Genomic DNA, 20,693 nt, shown 5'->3' with positions numbered 1-20,693 from the left:
AGGAAGAGAGAGAGAGAGTAATAAATGCTACCTCTTAATTAAGATAAACCCACCTATTTATAGTGATTCCAATTGCCAGATGGCTGCATGCCATGCATACGACTTTATGCCAAGTGTTGATTAATTGACGCCACGTGTTGATCTGCAAGAGGCCGATATTTATGCCGTTATGTGAACTTACCAATATGACTATTATGGCTGAAAGCCCGTACTCGTTAAATCTGTAAAACATTAGATATCGGCACAGTAAATGTTATCGGAATCCCCTCATATAAAGATTGCAAGTCATCAAATACAGACACCTTGGCACATACTCTATACGAACAAAGATAAGAAAACATGGGATCACCTTGTCTGAAGTCCTTCTTAGCCAGAAAAGGGACAACATGATAGCCATTAATCATGACATAATAAGAAACAATTGTTTACATCTCATAATCCAGCCAATGACTTTGTTGGGGAAGCCAAGCTCACCTAAGACAACCTCAAAAAACCTCCACTCCACATAATCATAACCTTTCCTAAGGTCCATTTTGATCGAGCATGCACCTAGGAGTAATAAACTTAGGTGTGTAGCCTTTACAAATCTTAGTTGCTAACAGAATATTATCCCCAATGTGTTTCCCTAGGATAAAATCAACTTGAGCATCATGGATCGATAACAGTATCAATGACATGAGAAAGCCAATTTTGGGAAATGAGCTTGTAAGCCAAAGTAAAACAAGCAATGGGTTTATATTCCTTCACATAAGCAGGATTTTGAACTTTTGGGACTAGAGTAATTGACTACAATTACATTACTTAGCTAATTTCCCAAAGCTCAAAACACTCAAGAACAACTTCATAGACTTTCTACTTACTAATAGACCACGAGCTTTCGAAAAAGAAAACATAAGATCCATCAATACCAGGAGCCTTGTCACATTCATTAATTTTATAAAATATTCCCCACTATCTTTCTTTTCGAATTTTTAATACTCCAACTATCCCACTTACTTTTTATTTCATTTAAGTCCATCAAATAGTTTAAAATTACGTGTCAGTCAAAGTGTAACAATTTAAAAAACGTTTGTTTCACCATATATCCCTAAGTATATAATTTTTTTACTCACCATATACTCACGAAACTTTTCAAATTCACCATTAACCGTTGACTTTCACAAAAATATTCCTAAATGCTCTTAATGACTAATAGCTGTAACACTGTTAGCCATAAGGGTTAACTATGCCATGTGACAGCATCAGATAGGTTGATGTTTAAATTATTTAATTAAAAATTAAATAAAAACATAAAAATAAAAATGAAAGACCCACAACACCTCCAACCACCACCCAACCTCCCCCTGTTGCAAGGCTGGTACCCATTTTCTCCCTCGTGCAGTGCCAACATCCATCCCCTCCCTTATTGGTCGCCGGCGATCCTAGCAACCCTTCCTTTCCCCCTACCTACGGCACTTCCCTCTCACCCAAAACCCTAGATCGAAGATCTCTTCCTCCCACCCGAAACCCCCAACCATCCTTCCCTTTACCCTCGAAAACCTAGCGGCTAGGGGTTTTGAGGCTAGGGAAGGGGTGGTTGGGGATGTAGTGAATAAATAAATTACTTAGAGTCATATAATAAAAAAATTAAAGCGTAAAAATACGAAGAGAGTATGCATTACTATGCGTAAAAGTCAAAATTATATTATATACTCAAAATTTCTTAAAAAAATGCATTTCATATTAGAATATAAAATATAAACAATAATACATTTTTCTAGCAATAATATTTTCTCTTCGGCCCTACGCTTCTATAAATTCACCTTTTACTTTTCTCTCTAACAAAAAAAAATTAACAATCGTCCATTTTCCCTCACCATATCTGATTCTCTAGGAAAGAATTTTGTTTCTTTCAAAAATGGCCTCCTCATCTATAACAATCTTCTACTTATTAGCCACCCTTTTCGCAATCTCCTCAGCTATAGATATGTCCATAGTTTCACACAACCAAAATAAGGCGCCACAAGAGCGGGCTGCTCGGACCGAGGAGGAGGTCATGGCTCTTTACGAGTCGTGGCTGATTAAACATGGTAAGAATTACAACGGTCTTGGTGAAAAAGAGCGTCGTTTTGGTATATTTAAAGATAATCTCCGGTACATAGATGATCATAATTCTCAAAACCGGAGTTTTAAGCTTGGGTTGAACAAGTTTGCTGATTTAACCAATGAGGAGTACCGATCTACATACCTGGGTACTCGAAGGAAGTCCAATTCTGTATCGGTCGGATCGAAGAGCAATAGGTATGCTTACAAGGAAGGCAATAGCATCCCGGAGAGTGTTGATTGGCGGGAGAAAGGGGCCGTGGTTGCTGTTAAAGATCAAGGAAGCTGTGGTAAGCTTTTATCTTAGTATTATTCAATGATTTCAATCATCTTCATTCTTCAATTATGTCTCACAATTATTGGATTTGGATTAAATTTAGTCAGAATTACACAAGCATAATTTTTTTGATAAGATAAAATTATTTATTTATTTTAGTGACACTAGAAATATTACAATATTAGAATTATGCTTGTATAGGAAATTATTAATCCATAAGACCCTACTTCTTATTGATACTTCCTCTTTCCCAATTTATTTACAATATTTTTACTAGACGCAGTTGCCAATGTACAAGATTGACCGTTAATATTTCTTATTATATATTTATAAAAGCTATAAAAAATTTATATTAAGAAATTACACATTAAAAAGATTGAACAACATCTTACATGATAATATTGATTTTTATATTATACCTAAAAAAAATGGTCAAAGTAAAATATATGAATAGTGCAAAACGTGACGAGTAATTTAGGGCGGAAAGAGTAATCCATTTGTTATTGTATATTAAGTGTGGAATCTATTCTTTAGAAAAAAACGGTGAAAGTGTACCAAAACACAAAGAAATATAAGTAGTATAATATTTTATATTGAAAAATTAAAGAAATATTTTTCGATAAATAAAGTAGAATTATGTAGGTTGTGATTGGCCAGCACCCATAAAATTGAGCAATTAGCCAATGAGGCAATGACGAATGACCCATGAAGTAAGGACGTTGACTTTTTGTACGCATTCCTTACGGATAATTTTACCATTATTCTAGTTTTGTTTCGTCATAGACATTAGATTTAGTGAAAGCATTTCCAATTATTTAATTGTAAGGACTTGCTTGCAATTAAAATAAAATATCTAGCTACATACTTATTATTAGAGAATAAATAATTGAGCAACATGTTAGCTACTGTAGCCCGAACAAGCTACATGCTTGATTGAAAAAAAGACAAATAAATTCACACATATTGTAACATGTGTATATATATATTGTTTTTTTCCCAAATTACAAGATGTTATAGCTTATCATTGGAATACTTTGTTACTAAAAAGTGTTGTAGCTTGAAAATCGATGTAGAAAAGCAAGTTACAAGGCATTGTAGCTTGCCATTGGAGATGCTCTGATGTGTCATGTTCAGCCGTCAAATTTTTTTGTAAACCAAATATCAAATCTCTATTTATTTTTCACAATTTGTTATTTTTATTTTTGTTTTTGTTTTATTTTATTAGAATAAATTTCAAAAAAAAAAAAATAGGAGTACATTACTAATTTTGTATGTATTATTTGGCTATAAATTTTTATTGTTATATTGTATGCTTATTCATCATATTTTTTTCATTTCTTTTTGTTCTATCATTTCAAATCACTCCTAATATGTATTATTTGTAAAATATAACATATTCATCTCTGTTATGAGTTGTGTGCAATTAAAGATACTTACTCTGTTTTTAAATTATTGCACCACTTGTCTTATGGGAAAATTTTAAAAATATTGCATCATATCCATTTTTGAAAAATAAATATTTGTATTCACACTGCAAATACCTTACATAACCTTATTGTTTAACACTTGAATCTATGATTTGTCTACAATCACATAGACAAATTTGTACTTTTACCTTTCTCTCTTCTCTCTCCTCTCTTTTTTCCACTACCAAAAAATTTATGTCAAACTGTTATGGTGCAATATTAAAAGAACGGATGAAGTATGTATAAATGTATTTCCTTAGTATATTTGGTATAAGATATTAAGTTTATTTTTATATATTTTTAAAGATATTAATCACTATAATGCCCTCCTCACGAGGGGAGTGTAGCTCCACAGTGAAGTAAGAGAAGAAACAAAAAATTGTTTGTAGTTAATATGTATTATGTTTTACAAAATGCATAATGAATTTGAAATATGACTAGTTTTTCATATAAACCATGAACACTTAATAATAATAGACAGATATATATAATAGTGCATATTTTATACAAAGTATTATATAAATGAAGCGTTGTATTATTTTTTTTTTTTAAAAAATAAACCATTATATGTTGACGTGAATAGGATCTTACAGATAACAGGTCATAAGCTCCTTCCGTCACTTTGAATTTATACTATCATCTTTACTCTCAACGATAAAGTCCGATTTATAATAATTAAAAAATGACATAGGAAATAATAAGTAAACTAGTTATTGGATCGGGCAATATCCCGATAAATCGTAAATTTATAATTAAGTGTGATCAAAATTAATGAAAAGGATTAATGTTAAACAATACGGATTATTAATAAGTGAGTGAAATATATACGGAGTAATAACCTATATTATCATTCATTAATTATATTTAATATAGGCATGTTAAATTTAAATTTGGAGGTTATACATATGAAGAGTTTTTCATGAAAATTAAACTTTATTATAGAGAATTAAAATAAATAGATTTTTTTTTTAAAATTAATTACACATTACTACAATTCAATACAGTGACAAAAGAATGATACACATTGGATGACACATGACGCACATGTGACACAAAATAATAAATAAAAGTGACACATGGCGTTATCATGTTGTTATATTTCAAATAGGCATGCCAAATTTAAATTTGGAGATTATACATATGAAGAGCTTTTCATGAAAATTAAATATTATTATAGAGAATTAAAATTATAGAATTTTTTTTTTAATTAATTATACATTTCTACAATTCAATACAGTGACAAAAGAATGATATACATAGGATGACACATGACGCACATGTGACACTAAATAATAAATAAGAGTGACACATGACGTAAGCATGTTGTTCCTTTTAGTTTTAATAATAATATAGATAAAAGTGATTTATTTTTTTACACAAGATAAAAGACATTTATTATTGGGATATAATGCCAAAAAAACTACCATTGCCACTCTAGAAAACGACTACATAAATTAGAATCTTTAGAGTATACGTAACTCCACCTTGTTGTTGGAATCTTGGCCTCTTAAATGGAAAGAATCTATGAAATATTTATGACTGATGTGGCCCATAATATGGGTAAGATTCATTCAGCTCCACTCTGGTAGATTAGTCCTATTTAGGTGTCTTATTAGGCTCCACCAATTAGTATTGTTAATTCCGTAAGACCGTAACAGATATTTTGGATAGAATAATTGATGACGTGCAATAAACATTATCTAGATATTTATTTATTTATTTATTTATTATTTTATTTTATTTTTTTTAAACAAAAAAAAAACAATATCAAATGGACTTGTGAAAGTGACCCAAACCAATCAACCGAGATTATCTGATTATTGGATTGCCACGTCAATTGTTTATTCTCCATCCATTTTCAATTAGTTCTTGGACTCGACCTTAATCAATAGAAAAAGGTTTAGCCGTTTAGGTAATTAACTTAACAAGTTTGAGACAAATAAAAAATACTTTGTAAAGAATTATATGCCAACGGGCCAAGACTGGATTCAGATCCAATTGTTTTAGACTCAAATTCGAATTCCACCTAAATTTTGACTCATACATAGTGGTGTAAATAAGCCGATATGTTCGTGAACTACTTGCGAATAAGTTCGGTCAAAGCTTGGTCAAAACTTGTTTGTTAGCAAACAAGCTTGAACAAAAATCTTAAACTCGTCAAATAGATGAACAAAGCTCGAACAACATCATGTTGGACTCGATAACATTCATGAACAGCTCGTTTAAATCAATTTATAAGTTTTTTCACTCCTAATTAAAATTTGAAAATTTATATAATCTTTATTCATACATATTTGTAAAAAAATACTAATTATTTCATCATGTAAAAGCATGAAAACTCCGTTATTACCTTTTTCTATTGAAAGAATATAAATATCTTATATAAAAATAAATGGATGTGTTAAAACTTGAAAGAAACCATTTTTTTAATGATAAATCAAGATTCGTTTATTTAATCAAGCCCGATTTAGACCCTTTCAAGCTCGAACTTAAATTCGAAATGCAAACGAGTATGTTCGTGAACAAAGCTCAAACAAGCTAAATATTTAACAAGCCCAGCTCGAACATGATTTTTAAAAGCTCGTTCAAGCTCGAGATAGTTCGAACACGAATAGTTCTTATCAAGCTTTGCTCGAACAGACTAAAACTCGGCTCGGCCCGAATCGTTTGCAGCCCTACTCATAGATGATCCACACATACAAGTATATTTTTTGCCGAGAATATTAATTGAAAATGTTTTGATTTTAGTCCAATAACAAATTTTGTGCTCTATTAAATTGATTAAAAATTGATCTACGCTTCTTTTTCACTTTGTTTTTGAAGTTTAACTTTGATGCACTACCTCCACTTGTTTCCATTTCAGAAGTTTTATAGGTTATATTGCAAAATTAAATATGGTACTCTTTTGATCAATATAAGAAAAAATAACTCATGATCTGAAATTTAGTTTGATTTGTCATGATGTATATTTTAAATTCTTAATTTAATTCTTGATTTAAACAAAAAATTCATTTAATTTTCAAAAAATTAATCATCAACCTTGCAATATTTGTGAAACAAATCAAACAATTATAGAGGGAAGTACATGTAAAACATCTTAAAGGTAAACATTGCAATATTTTAGAACAAAAAAATTTCGAGTAGATAGCATGTATTTTCGTATATAATGAACTATGCCTGATCAAACTTAGCACGGCTCGGTTTTAGGCAGATTTTTTCAACCCTGATAATTTTTTTTGGGCTGGTTTGGAAACCTGTTTAAAAGAATTTTTAGTTTGATTTTTTTGGTTCGACTTAAAAATGGTCTAAGAAGACCAGCTTGTCCATTTTGAATGGGTTTGGACACAAAAATTCCAGTCCGAATCTTAAACCAACTCGACCCAGTCTGAGACGTGGGTTGATTTTTATGCTTTGGCCCAACCCGGCCCGCCCAATGATCAACAATATAATGAACTACGCTTTTTACGTAATAAATTTGACATCATATAGTTTAATTTGTTATGGTAGTCTTTAATTCAATCAATGCCTTAATCCCACATGTGTTTTCGTATTGTTAGTCTTTAATTAAACACAAGAATTTATAATCGAGTATGCTTAAAACAAGTTTATCATTTCTAAGCACCTGTTCACTTCAGCTTAATTTCAATTCAGTTCAGTTCAGCTCCAATCAATTCAGTTTAGTTCATTTCAGCTCCAATCAGTTCAGTTCAGTTCAGTTCAATTTAGCTCCTAATTTCCTTCTCTTATAAAATATTTATTTTAGCTCTATTCAGTTCATTTCAGTTCAATTCAGCTCCTATCATTTCAGTTGGCTCCAATCAGTTCAGTTCAATTCATTTCAGTAAATGCGAACGGGACCTAATTTCCTATATTGTCGTGTGCTATTTTTCCATTATACTTAACTTAATTTCCAATATTGTTGAGGACATAAATGTATAATTAGCATTATCTACTTGGAATCTTTCGTATTAAAGATCACTAACTGTACTTGAATAATACAGGGAGTTGTTGGGCATTTTCAACCATAGCTGCTGTAGAAGGTGTAAATCAGATAGTTACAGGAGACTTGATCTCTCTATCTGAGCAGGAACTGGTAGATTGCGATACTTCGTACAACGAGGGATGCAATGGCGGTCTCATGGACTATGCTTTCGAGTTCATCATTAAAAATGGTGGCATTGATACTGATGATGACTACCCTTACAAGGCCCGTGATGGCACTTGTGATACATACAGGGTAATCAGTACTCAACATTTTACTAAAAATGTTTTCGACGTTACACATACATCACAAGACACCAATAATGTCAATGTTACTTACATTTTGTGCAGAAAAACGCCAAGGTTGTTACGATTGATGACTATGAGGATGTTCCTATCAACGATGAGAGGTCATTGCAGAAGGCTGTTGCAAATCAGCCAATAAGTGTTGCTATTGAAGGTGGTGGTAGAGACTTCCAATTATATGCCTCGGTCAGTATTTTATGGCATTTTTGTTAACTACGTCAAATTTCTAGTTAACATACTTTTATCGTTAATAATTAATAGTCACATATACAATTTTAAGAACATGATAAGCTGTAACAAATATTTTTAAGGGTTGCACATTTGACAATTGTGTTATTTATTGTAAAATGGATGGAGTATAATTTTGCAACGTCTAGAATTCATTGTTAATAATGCATTTACAAAAATAGAATATAATTCAGCATCAGATTCATTAACTAATCACAATGATGTATGCATATGTAACCAATTAGTTAGTTAAGTAGCAAAAATGTGTGTTGAAATTAATTCTTATAATTTTGTTCTTGTGCATTTTTTTTTTCAGGGTGTGTTTACTGGCAAGTGTGGAACAGCGTTGGACCATGGTGTTGTAGTTATTGGGTATGGGACAGAGAATGGATTAGATTACTGGATAGTTAGGAATTCATGGGGTGCTGGCTGGGGAGAAGAAGGATACATTAGAATGGAGCGCAACACGAAATATACTGGCTTGTGTGGTATTGCAATGGAACCGTCTTACCCGATCAAAGAAGGCATGAACCCACCCAATCCAGGCCCATCCCCGCCAACGCCAGTTAAGCCTCCTAGTGTTTGTGACAGCTACTATTCTTGTCCTGAAGGCAACACCTGCTGCTGTATTTACGAATATGCTAATTACTGCTTCTCATGGGGCTGCTGTCCTCTTGAGGCAGCCTCGTGCTGCGAGGACCATTATAGTTGCTGCCCCCATGATTTCCCCGTTTGCAATGTCTATCAGGGCACCTGCTCGATGGTGAGAACTAATCATTTTGTCTTTCCCTTAAGTCTCTCTTATACTACTCTGCTTACTCGTGCTCACAATATATAATAATCTCTGGACTCAAAATTACTTCATACTAATCATTTTAACTTCATGCAATAATGATAAATACTGTGAAAAACCATTTTTGTATCTAGATTGGATTCAAAATTTCAAAAAAATGCATTTATCTTGTAGATGAAGGTAATATTTCTATGTGAGCTAATGAAGGTAATATATCTATGTGAGCTAGCTTAAATGGCGTGTTTTTGATGTTGCAGAGTAAGAACAACCCTATTGGCATTCCAGCATTAAAGCGTACTCCGGCAAAACCTCACTGGGCATTCGATAGCACAGGGAGGAGCAGTTCTTAATTTCACATTTTCGCAACGAGACTGTGAATTTTGGAAACCATTATGTGGTATCGGATTCATAAATCAGCTGTTGCTTAATATATTATGAATGATGCATAACTTAAACTTATACAAGTAATCCAGTGGTGTTACATTGCTGCAGATGTATGCAAGAATATGATCCTACGCTGTTAATAGCCCAGTAATGTAAATAGACTGGCGAGGTTCAAATTAGATTACTTGTAATGGCTTATTGTATGTTATTTATTCTTGTATAATTATCGTGAACATTTAAAGTTGCATTAAAGAAGCAATTAAATCTTAGTTTTATAAGTTGCTATTTGTTTGTTGTTTATGCCAAAAATCACCTAAGGGCGACCTAAGATTGAGACGTCGATAGCTAGATGAAAATAACTACTACCTCCGTTTCAAAGTTTTTTGCAACTTTTGCCAAAAACATCCGCTACACATTTATTGCAACTTTCCAATTTTTGCCATTTTTAGTAAGTTTTTTTTTAATTGAAATTACATATATACCCTTACTTAGAGTTTTAATAACCCCAATTAGAATTTAAACAGTAAACTTATGAAATTACTAATCTAACATTATTTATCTAACAATTCCCACCAAATTTAATTCTTTATTCCAATTCCCAACTAACTCATTAATTCATTAAGCCTCCAATTGCTATTTCCAGAAATTGAACCCTAACTCTACTTGTTCTTCATCTTCCTTGTTTCTCTCTCTTCAAAGACGAGCAGAAATCTCTTCAAGCTTGATCTTCCTTGTTTCTTACTCTTCAAAAACGAGCAGACTAACTAGATCTTCAACCTCGCTCTTCAAGCACGATTTTCCTTGTTTATGTCTTCCTTGTTTCTCTCTCTTCAAACACGAGCAGATCTTCCTTGTTTGTCACTCACTGTTTCTCTATCGAACCTCCTTGTTCATCCCTTTCTCTAGTAGATCTGCGTTTTTTGAGTCCCACAAAAAAATTGAGTAGATCTGCGTTTTTTGAGTCCCACAAAAATGGTAGATTACGAGCCTCTTGCCTATGCTGTTTTCGCAAGTAAGGATGAAAAAGAGGTTGAGTTGCTTGATGCTATATACGACGCGCTTGAAGATGGGTTTTTATGGCCTAGAAGGTACTACAATTCTGGGAAGTTCGGTGATGTTCTGAGCGAAAATTCCCTCACTGCTGTCGGTAAAGTTCTCAGATCTATTGATGCTGAAGAAGAGGAGAAGAAAAAAAAGAGGGTTTTGGAAGAAAAAGAACCCACGAGCAGTGAAAGGGCGAAAAAAAAAAGATCTGGTGACCTTCCTGCTGCTTCGAGTGTGACAAAAAACGACCTTCCTGTTGCTTCTAATGTGGAAAAAACAGACCCTCCTGCTGTTGTTTTGAATGAGGGGAAAATTGACCCTCCACTGGTGACGATTTCTGAACCTTTTTTTATCTTGATTAATTTTTACAGTAATTGTTAATTGTTGGGCCATTGTGAAATTGAGTCCCTGGTTATATTTGGTTGCATTGAGAAGGAGGTTTGTATGTGATTGATTGGTTGCCGGTAACAATAGTTGCTGGACAAGGGGGTGTGTGAATTTTGTTGTTGATCTGATTTAGTGGACTGAGTTTGTTGTTGCTTTGGTGAATGAGTTTGTTGTTGCTTTGGTCACTGTATTTGTTGTTGCTACTGGTATTGTGACTTCCTGTGCTTTGTGCTTTGTGCTTTGTGAGTACATACATGCTTTGTGAGTCCTGTTGGGGTTGTGGTGGTTGATGGATGATGAAAAAACTAAATGTTTGTATTTGGTCTCGATGAAAAGTATTTGAGAGACCATGTCTTGAACATGCTAAGTGAGTCCCTTTGTTGTGGTCTGTTTTACAACATAGAGTCCCTGAGATCTTAATGATTCTATTTGAGAGATCATTCTTGTTACTAAATCTAAATGATGAGGGGACTCATCTGATCTTCAAATGGCCTGTTTGATTTGCTCCAATTTTAACATTGTTGAGGTAACAAATAGGATTTCATTTCTTGTGATTAAATTGTAATCTCTCTGATAGATTTAAAATGTCACTCAAGATTGATTCAATATGCACATAAACCTATAAACCATTTTCCTATGACTTGAATGTGCTAGAATGTCATTCATGATCAAATTCAAAATGCTCTTTTCATTACATAACATTCAATTAGCATAGATGACACAATAATCTCATAGTAGGATATCACTAAATGACATAATTATCTGATCATGGCTATCACTGCATGACTGACTGCCTTTTACATCAAAACATAATATCCAAACAACTTTAAAAAAAACAAAAAAACACAGATGCACAAAATACCTTTGTTTACACACATAACCAAATCATATTTGAGTCCCCCTCGTATGCTTCAGCCAAAAGTGGTTATGTGTGGCATCTTTGCTTGGTCAGTTCTTGCTTAAATGCTTAACCGGCATCCACTTCTTGGTTTGTTTCCTCTGGGTCTGCTACTACTAGCCTCTCATTAAGGTATTTCACAGCTTCCTCCACTAACTCTTTCTCCACCTCCAAATTATCAGGCAACAATCCCAAATTTTCAAGCCTTTTTTTACCTTTATGAGGAGGGGGGTAGTTGTTACCACCTTGTTTTCCTAGTATCTCAATCATACAAGCTTGTAAAGTCAACCAACTGTTTCTGTTTACATGAGGTTCAAACCACTCATATGCCTCTTCAACCCTTTCTATTAACTCAGTCAGGTTTTTTGGGAATGAATGATATTGGATGGATTGAATCGCGTTGAATAAGCCCAAATCTAGCACATTCAGGTCTGGAGATTGAGGAGGTTGATGTATGAGTTTTATGTTGAATCCATCTTGAGTACAAGCCGCAACAAACTCTTCGTCTTTTGGTATTTGATGGGGTTTGGCGTTGTCCCACTGGATGAAGATGTTTTTGTCCAGATCTGCTGGCCATTTTTGCTTGATTGTTGGTATGACTTTGTTGATAAGCATGTCCCTGATAACTTCCCTGTTAACATTCTGCAATGCCTTTGGTTCCAAAGTTCCTTTCTTCCTGTTCTTGCTATTTTTTTTTTCTGTTTGATAGTAAACAAAGGGAAAAATCCCGTACTTACCATCATGTATCATCACCCCATTACGGTTGTATATTGGCCTTGAAATCAAACCCATGAACATAGCCTTGATCTTATACCTTCTGGACACTTGGCATCTATATGGATTATCCTCTTTGGGAAGCAAGTAGAACCTTCTTGTTTCGGGGCATAAATAAAACCACTTTTCATCTATGTGTACTACATGTTGCATGTCATCAAAAGTTGGATTAGATTCTGGGGTAGTAGGAGGGTTGATGTGTGACAAAACCCACTTCAATCTTGCTATCTTGTGGGCTTCTGTTAAAGCTGGTTTGTTGTTGCTTGTGTGGCATCTCAGCTTACCCCTCTTTTTCAGCCTGTGAATGATGACATGGCTGATCTTTAAGTACCCAGCGTAGCTTCTTTCAGTTGTCCTCAAGTGGAGGGGAACTGACTGCAACCATTCATCAAAGTACTCTTTTGGTTTCGGCCCGGTTTTGCCAATTGCCTTTGAACTGACATCAACCACCCCCCCATTTTGTCTTTGCTTGCATACATCATCCCAAAGTCTTGTTATTGTACTCTTGTGAACATCATACTCTCTAGAAAGTGATAATTTGAGCCCCCTTGGTAGCTTCCCATCTTGTTGCATTGCTAACATAGTGTCAACTAATGCCCTTTTTTGGTGGAGCTTTAAATGTGGTTTTCGTCTCTTGTTTGGTGGACTATGTTGTTCTTCATTTTCTGACGGAATGCACATATGCTCCTCTTCCATTAAAATTTGCTCCAAATTGTAAAATTCCTCATCAAACATGTCTGCCATTTTTTTTTGTTTTTTGTTTTGTTTTTTTTTTTTTTTTTTTTTGCGTTTCTTTCTTTCTTTAATTTTCAGTTTGAAGGAGAATGAGAGTAGAAGAAAAAGAAGAAGAAGAAGAAGAAGAAGAAGAAGAAGAAGAAGAAGAAGAAGAACAAGAAGAAGAGGAAGAAGAAGGATTTTTTTGCTGCTTGATGATGAAGATTATGTACACTGCTAGGACTTCATTATTATTCTGTAGTGTACTGTAATTTTTTTTTTTAGCCTTAGTAGTAGTGGAAAAACATTAATTCTGAACTTGGTGTGTAATTGTTGTTTAAATAGGGGATGACTTTGTGGGTGGAATATGTAGTCAGACAACCCACAAAATTCTGGCGGTTCTCCAAATTTGTGGGTGAAAATTTCATTAGAAAACTTTTGGAGGGAAACTTTTTACCCCCTAAAAAGTTGGCAGAGTTTTTAAAATGCATTTAACAAATAGGGACCCCACATTCTCTCTCCTACTCCATAATCACATGCCCTCTCTTTTCTTAATCTCTATTTCTCATATTTTGACTAGTAGTCCGTGTCGACTCCAAAGTTGCAAAAAACTTGAAACGGAGGTAGTATAAGAATACTTCAAATGTAAATGAATAAGAGACAAATGATATTTGATGATGCAATTTAAAGACCCAAGGAAGATGGAAAAAATTGCGGGTGGGAGTAATTCCACCAATTTTACTACATAAACTTGAGAGAAAATAAGTACAAATGTATGCTTTAAAGTATTAGAGCGTATTGTAGTGAGCAGAGAGATATCAAGTGAGTTGGTTTTTTTTTGGGGGGGGGGGTCTGGGCTAGATAAACCTTAAGGCTGGTAGATCTTCTCCCCTTGCTTTGGCAGCCGCAAATGAGCTACCTTCCTCCTAAAAGGTGGAAGACTATTGATAACCGAGTTTTGAGGGATGCTTCTCATCTTTTTTAGTTGTTGGGTGTATTTAGAACGTCAATATAAGTGGACTCATCTATCCTTAAAAAATAGGTATCAACCTCCAACAAGACACCAAGGATAAGGTGAATTGGAAACAAGATCAAACATCTCTGATCAAAACATACTATTTTGACTTTTGAGAAGACGGACCCGGCGCATAAATAGTAAAAAGCGTTAAGACACTATCGTGAGCTATATTAGAACAAGTAAGTAGCGTTACAATGTTTCAATTGTATAACATTGACATCTATTTTTGATGTATTCCAACAAATCCAAATTCCTCCACAATGACCTTGAGGGTTTATAATATGGACGGATTCATAACCCAAAGTTTTACTTAATCTATGAGTATTAGAAGGAGAAACCATGGTTTCAATAGCAATAATAATATCTGTATTACATTTCTTTTTAAGAAAGATCATCTCATTAATTAATAGCTTGAGAAGGCTTAGCTCCTCTAACATTCCAACTACTTCCTCCGTTTTCTTTAGTTGCTACACTTTTGTTTTCACGGTCTCCTAGACAATTTTTTAAGTGGAGAGAGATAGAGAGAAAAAATATGGACTCATGTGGGTAGGAGAGAGATAGAGAGAAAAGAATGTCAAAAATGGAAAGTGACGCAATTAATTTACAATTTCTAAATAGGAAAGTGTAGCAATTAAAAAGAAACGGAGGAACTAATAATCTTCAATAAAAATATGTAGACGAATTACACACACCTTAATAAAGAAAGATAAGGAAAGTAGATTTAGACACAACCAGAATCCAAGTCTTAGAAAGACCAATGTCATTAGTATCATAAGGAACATAAAACTAAATAAGGGTATTGTAAGGAGGGTGTGCCCATCTTAGGAGATCCTTCTCCTTTATGCCCATGGCTCTTTAAATGCTTAGGACTTTACACTTTTGAGGATGTATTAGGATTTAAATTCCTGCTGTTTGGGGGACCTTGAATTAGAGTTAATCCTATCATTATGCTTCGATTAAATCCCTATTTATAGGGAATAAGTGCGTTTAGGGTTTTGAGCATTCTGTCGCAGCAGATGACGCGCGCATCTCAAAAGGTCGAGCGCGCCTACTGGGTGCAAGTGATTTGGATGTGTTGCTAGAGGCAGCATAACTAATTGTCTTGGGCGCGGTATTATGGTAAGATTTGATTCAGTATTTTTACAAAATTCTAAATCTTTCGTGAGCGCATCACTGGAGGTTGCGCTAAGTGCCACGCGCAACCTTTTGAGTTAAGCGCACCAGACCAGCGCGACTCGTTGAGTTGCGCTTGGCGTTTCCCGTGACAACTTTAAATTTTAACCTAGGCGCCTATAAGTCCATCAAAATTAGGTTTTAACTTTGGGTTTAGGCCTAATTTTTATCGGGCTTAGTTTACTTTGACTTTGGTTCATTTCGTTTGGGGTTAGGCTAGTCGTTTTGCATTTTTATAACTTAATCAGTATTCTATAAGTATCTTTCACGTTGATCCAACACAAATATGGTTTTATTTATTGTCATAGCACTTCTGGTCGGGACAGGAAGCCAAAATTAGATGTCTATAGTTAGCCCCCACTTTGATCGAGTCTAGAATATACGATGATCAAAGTAGCCAAGGAAATAAATTTGAGACTCATTCTGCGAATTTCCTTAAGAATAGGGAATCTTTCAGTAGTGTTGAGAATGTTGAAACTATCCTCAATTTTCTAAGTGTTCGAGACAAGTAGTTGTTAAGGCTTGAAAAATTACTTTCGAGCGCGCTTAAGAATCTAGATTGACTCTTTGCAAGTGCAGAACACTTTTACAAGTAAAGGCTATCCTGGGTGATGTCATGTTATGAGAAGATATCAGTTTAAAAAGAGTAAAAAGGATGATACCCTCTCAATATGGCATCGGTGGTCTAAAGTCCCTCGATATGTCATTGAAACTTTAGTCCATGATTTTAACAAAGTAAAAGATGATAATAGGAGAGGTGTTTCGGCGTTCGGAGCCTAACACTTGAATAGAAGTTTTGACACGCGCTTGACAACACAAAATATTCGGGGTCCACCAGATAGAAATACATGTCTCAAAACTGGAGGTATATATCCAAATCTAGTGAAAGAGGAGAAAATCGGCAACTCTCTCAGCAGTTTTGTCTACAAGATGAAAACACGCGTCTTAGGACTAGGGGCACGTGTCTAAATAGGTGCGACTTTGCTCTGTTCGCTCTGTATACAGGGGGTGGACAGAAACCCTAACTGTCCGGTAAAGTCAGTAAGCTCACCAACTACCGTATTTGTCTCCGATCGAGAAGTGTGTGTTCTCGATGGTTCGGCGCGCATGTCGAATCGTTAAGATGACGCCTAAAGTTAGTAAAGAAGTTCTACCGTTTTTGTTACGAGAGGTAGATTACGTTGCTAGGAAGTGGGTGTAATTTTACGCAGCATCTACGCCATACTATTTTACGCTGTATGATACGCCATTCTTTTTGTTATGGACGCCAAAAAAATGAAGAACCGTGACATTTCTAATGTCAGTACAGTAAAAAGGACAAACCTGTCTATGGGAGCTTTTACGTAAAGCACCACTACTGAACATTTTAAGGCACGCTCACGAAAAATATCCAAAACGTATGCTTAGGGTAGGCACAAAGCACGACGTTCATGTAGGATGATGCAAAAAATTATCAAAAAACAAAAACTACAAAATGCAAAGAAAATTAAAAGATTTTAATAATTCGCGCGTTATTACGTCTAATAACGTACAAAACCGTTAGAAATAAATCAAAACGACTCGAAATCTAAGTACCAGTCTTCCAGTATCCGCGCGCAACTCAGTGGGTCGCGTTGGCCAGGCGCACACAAGTTTCTGAGTTGCACTGGGTTGTTACGCACAACAGATTGAGTTGCACTAGACATTCAAATCAGCAACAATAAAATCGCCGAGCGCGATCTTTTCATTTCGCCATTCTCTCTTCTCCCTTCACCATTTTCTACCCTTTCTCTCTCCACAAAGCTCGATTTTCTTTGTTTTTCGAGGCTAAAGGAAGTAGATCTCATGCGTTATTCACATTTGCCATAATTTAAAGTAAGTATTTTGTTGTTTTGTTTTGTTTTTTGGCCGAATTTAGGGAGCTTTGAACCGAAGAACCCCAAATTTCGAATTTGGGGGTTTTCGATTCGGTCCATTATTCTTGAAATTGTATGCTCCATGTTGTTATGCTATGTTTAAGGAGTGATTTGCAACAAAGTTCATGAAAAATGGCTTAAGTATTGAACCTTGTATGAGTTCATCTTTGTTCGAGTTCGTTCTTGGTGTTTTTCTTGATTTTTTTCTCGAAATTGTTGCTTCTTGCTTGCTCATTTGATTATACTTGCATATTATGAAGTAAATTGTAGTGTTAGGCTTAAAATTAATTTCATGAATCATGTTTTTGAAAATTTTGATTCCGAAAAAATGGCTCGAAGTATATGTTCTGTTTTGTTTTTGCCATGTTTGAACCTCAAAATTGTCTGATAGATGATAACTATATATATTTGTATGATTGTTATTCTTGAGATTTATAAGAATAATCTTTAGAATTCTTAGTTGAAACTGGTATAGGATGGCTTTCTGGGTGTTGTAAGCCCTCATTTACTAAGTTTAATTGCAGGTATCGTAGCCCCCTAGCATATGTGGCATTAGATTTAGTGTTTTGCCCTTTTGGAAGTGGTTATGCTGCCAAAATGGGTATTGAACTCGTCTTTTATACATATATATTTTTTATAAAAATAAAGATACTTAATCGTGTAAAAATTCCATCGATTATAGTATTGACTCCCCTCCATTCGTTGACGCTGAGGAGGAGTTAGGAGGACCAGTGCCCGACGAGGCGGCTCGCCCTCGAAAGAGGGTGACGCGTCCGCGCGAGGAGGTTTGGGAGCGATGTGTCGGGGATGATCGACGTCACCACGAGGATGTGGTTTCGGAGGCTCCTCCCAACTGGGACCCTTAGGTCCATAAGTGGGACCCAGACCATCATGTTTCGATTCATAGTTGGCACGGCATAGTGAGTACCTTTACGCTTCCGTTTTTTTTACTACTTCTCCTTTTTTTTTTTATCGAAAAGTCATAATTGGATTTTCTCTCCATTTTTTAAAAACGAACCTAGCATGCGTCTGTATGGCTTGGGGGACTTGAGAGTGAAGAAGTTATGTCTTCGTCATGTGCAATTACTAGATATATAATTGGATCAAATTATGGAGATAATTAAGTTCATACATTTGGGTCGTCGTTTTGCCATGGCTAGAGGTACTAACGATCTTTGGACTAATAAAATAGCCCAAAGCCCAATTGGACGGATCCTATAAGGTCACACAAAGGGGCTAGATCGAGCATTAGAGGACGAGGCCCATCATGGGCCTCATCACTCTAGGTGGCCGACCATATGGAGGATTAGAAGGAGTTTTTGGGCTTCGTGCCCTAATCGAATTATAATGAGATTATAAATAGACTAGGTGCCTAGGTTTGCAAGCAAGCAATTAACTGATCAATTGATCAAACCCTAATTAGCAAACACGAAACCCAACCCCTCTCAAAGTCCTCTCTCACACGGCTCTTTCCTCCTCCTCGGCGTCGGTGGTGTCTCGTGGTGGTGGTGGTTCGTGCGGTGGTCGGTTTTCCGTAAAGGTGTTGATTGCGGTTTTCCTCAATCACTCGACCAATCTAGTATTGGTGGACGGCTCGTTCGAATCTCGTGGACTAAGTAGAGGAGCAACACTTGGGGCTCTATTTTCTCCCTGATTTGTCAATCATTTGCTACGTGGAATTCACACTTCAAAGGTATGATTATGTGTCTTGTGTGTTATGCATGTGTTCTTGGGATTAGGTACTTTTATGAATATGATTCATATTTTCCACTACGTAGTACCTATAAACTCCTACAGTGGTATCAGTTAGGCTCTTGCATGAACGCGCTAGATCATAATAATACGATTATTTGATGTCCATGTTAATTTTATAATTAATTAAGAGGGAGAAATTAATTTAATTATGGTTCAATTATTATTTTAATGTGATTAAACTTTTGGAATTGATTAAATGTGATTTAATTATGCTTAAAATAGCCATGAAGAGGACCGAGTTAAGCCCTAGATCATTCGAAATTTTCGAACCCCCTAACCCTAATTTCGAATTTTCGAAAATCCTAGCCTTAAAATATGATTTTGGTGCTTGATTTTTGATTTAATTCGAATTTTTTTATGCTTCATTATTTTAATCGGATTGATTTATGCATAAAAATGTTTTGTGTATGATCATTGATTTAATTTTAAGAGTTAGAATTAAATTCGGATTAATTTTATGATGAACCCTAATTTTAAAATTGAATGATGATTTAATTTTAATTTTTGGACTGATTTGATTTAATTTTTATATAAGTTATTTTAATTAAATTAAAAAAACAAAAAAAAAACTGTTTTAAGGCCGGCAGCCGCGGCTGGGTGGCGCAGCCACGACGGCTGCAGACCTGGTGTTGGTCCAAGAGGGAGGGGAAGGGGAGGGCGACGGTCATGGTGGCTGGGGCAGTAGCTATGCAAGCATTGCACGCTGCTGCCATGGCTGCCACTGCTATTGGCTGCTGCTGCAAAGTAGCCAGCCACCGTGGCTAGCTCCGGCTAGCCAACCACGGTGGCCAGCAGCCGTACAGTACGACCTTTTCAAAAAAAAAATAAATAAATAAAATAATATTATTTTATTTCAAAATTATTTCAAGATAAATATGATTTATTTTGGATAAGATAAAATATTTTGAAAATATGATCTTTTATTTTAAAAGATAAAATCGGTTTTATTTGGATAAAATCTTTTATTTTAGGATAAAATCAAATATTCAAAAGTTGTTATATTTGACATTATCCATATTTAAAGTTGTTAAATTAGTAATCATCCATAATTAAAGTGGTTAATTTTGGATAAGATTGATTAGGATATTCTAAGCATATTCCAAAAGGATAATAATTGATTTAAATAATGTGATTATCCCATAATTAGATTAGGATATAATTGATTTTAAAATTATTTGATTGGCTAGTAATTAGGATAGAATCTCCTAAAGTTGTTAGGATAATCATGGAAGATTAAATATGATTTATCTTTCTAGATTAAAATAAGATTTGATTCTATCTCATGCCTAAATTAAAATATATGATATTTTATGATTGGTCAAGAATAATATATGATATTATCTAATTATGATTTAAAATATATGATATTTTAGGAAATACGTTGCCTTAATTATGAACCATACGATGTTGTAGTTTAGACAAGCATGTTGAGTGATTTATTATATGACACTTTTATAATATATGATATGATGTTGCTATATATAGACTAGTATGGCCCATAGATTCTAAAATACTATC

At 34.7% G+C, this 20,693-nt stretch overlaps 2 protein-coding genes across 2 annotated transcripts; one reads left to right on the top strand and one right to left on the bottom strand.

Annotated features, from left to right (window-relative positions):
• Nucleotides 1–1,770: 1,770 nt before the first annotated feature.
• On the top strand, nt 1,771–9,795 carry LOC145586316 (cysteine proteinase mucunain-like). Its single transcript, XM_081643104.1, has 5 exons — nt 1,771–2,372; nt 7,827–8,062; nt 8,158–8,298; nt 8,657–9,103; nt 9,391–9,795. The coding sequence occupies exons 1-5, from the start codon at nt 1,898–1,900 to the stop codon at nt 9,481–9,483; spliced, it is 1,392 nt and encodes a 463-aa protein (XP_081499230.1). The 5' UTR covers nt 1,771–1,897; the 3' UTR covers nt 9,484–9,795.
• Nucleotides 9,796–11,915: 2,120 nt separating this feature from the next.
• Nucleotides 11,916–13,364, bottom strand: LOC145583995 (uncharacterized). Its single transcript, XM_081640937.1, has one exon. The coding sequence runs from the start codon at nt 13,362–13,364 to the stop codon at nt 11,916–11,918; it is 1,449 nt and encodes a 482-aa protein (XP_081497063.1).
• Nucleotides 13,365–20,693: the final 7,329 nt, after the last annotated feature.

This window comes from Chenopodium album, chromosome 16 (genome assembly GCF_948465745.1).
Source record: "Chenopodium album chromosome 16, dcCheAlbu1.1, whole genome shotgun sequence".
Taxonomy (NCBI): Eukaryota; Viridiplantae; Streptophyta; class Magnoliopsida; order Caryophyllales; family Amaranthaceae; genus Chenopodium; species Chenopodium album.
This window is presented reverse-complemented; position numbering and strand designations above follow the sequence as displayed.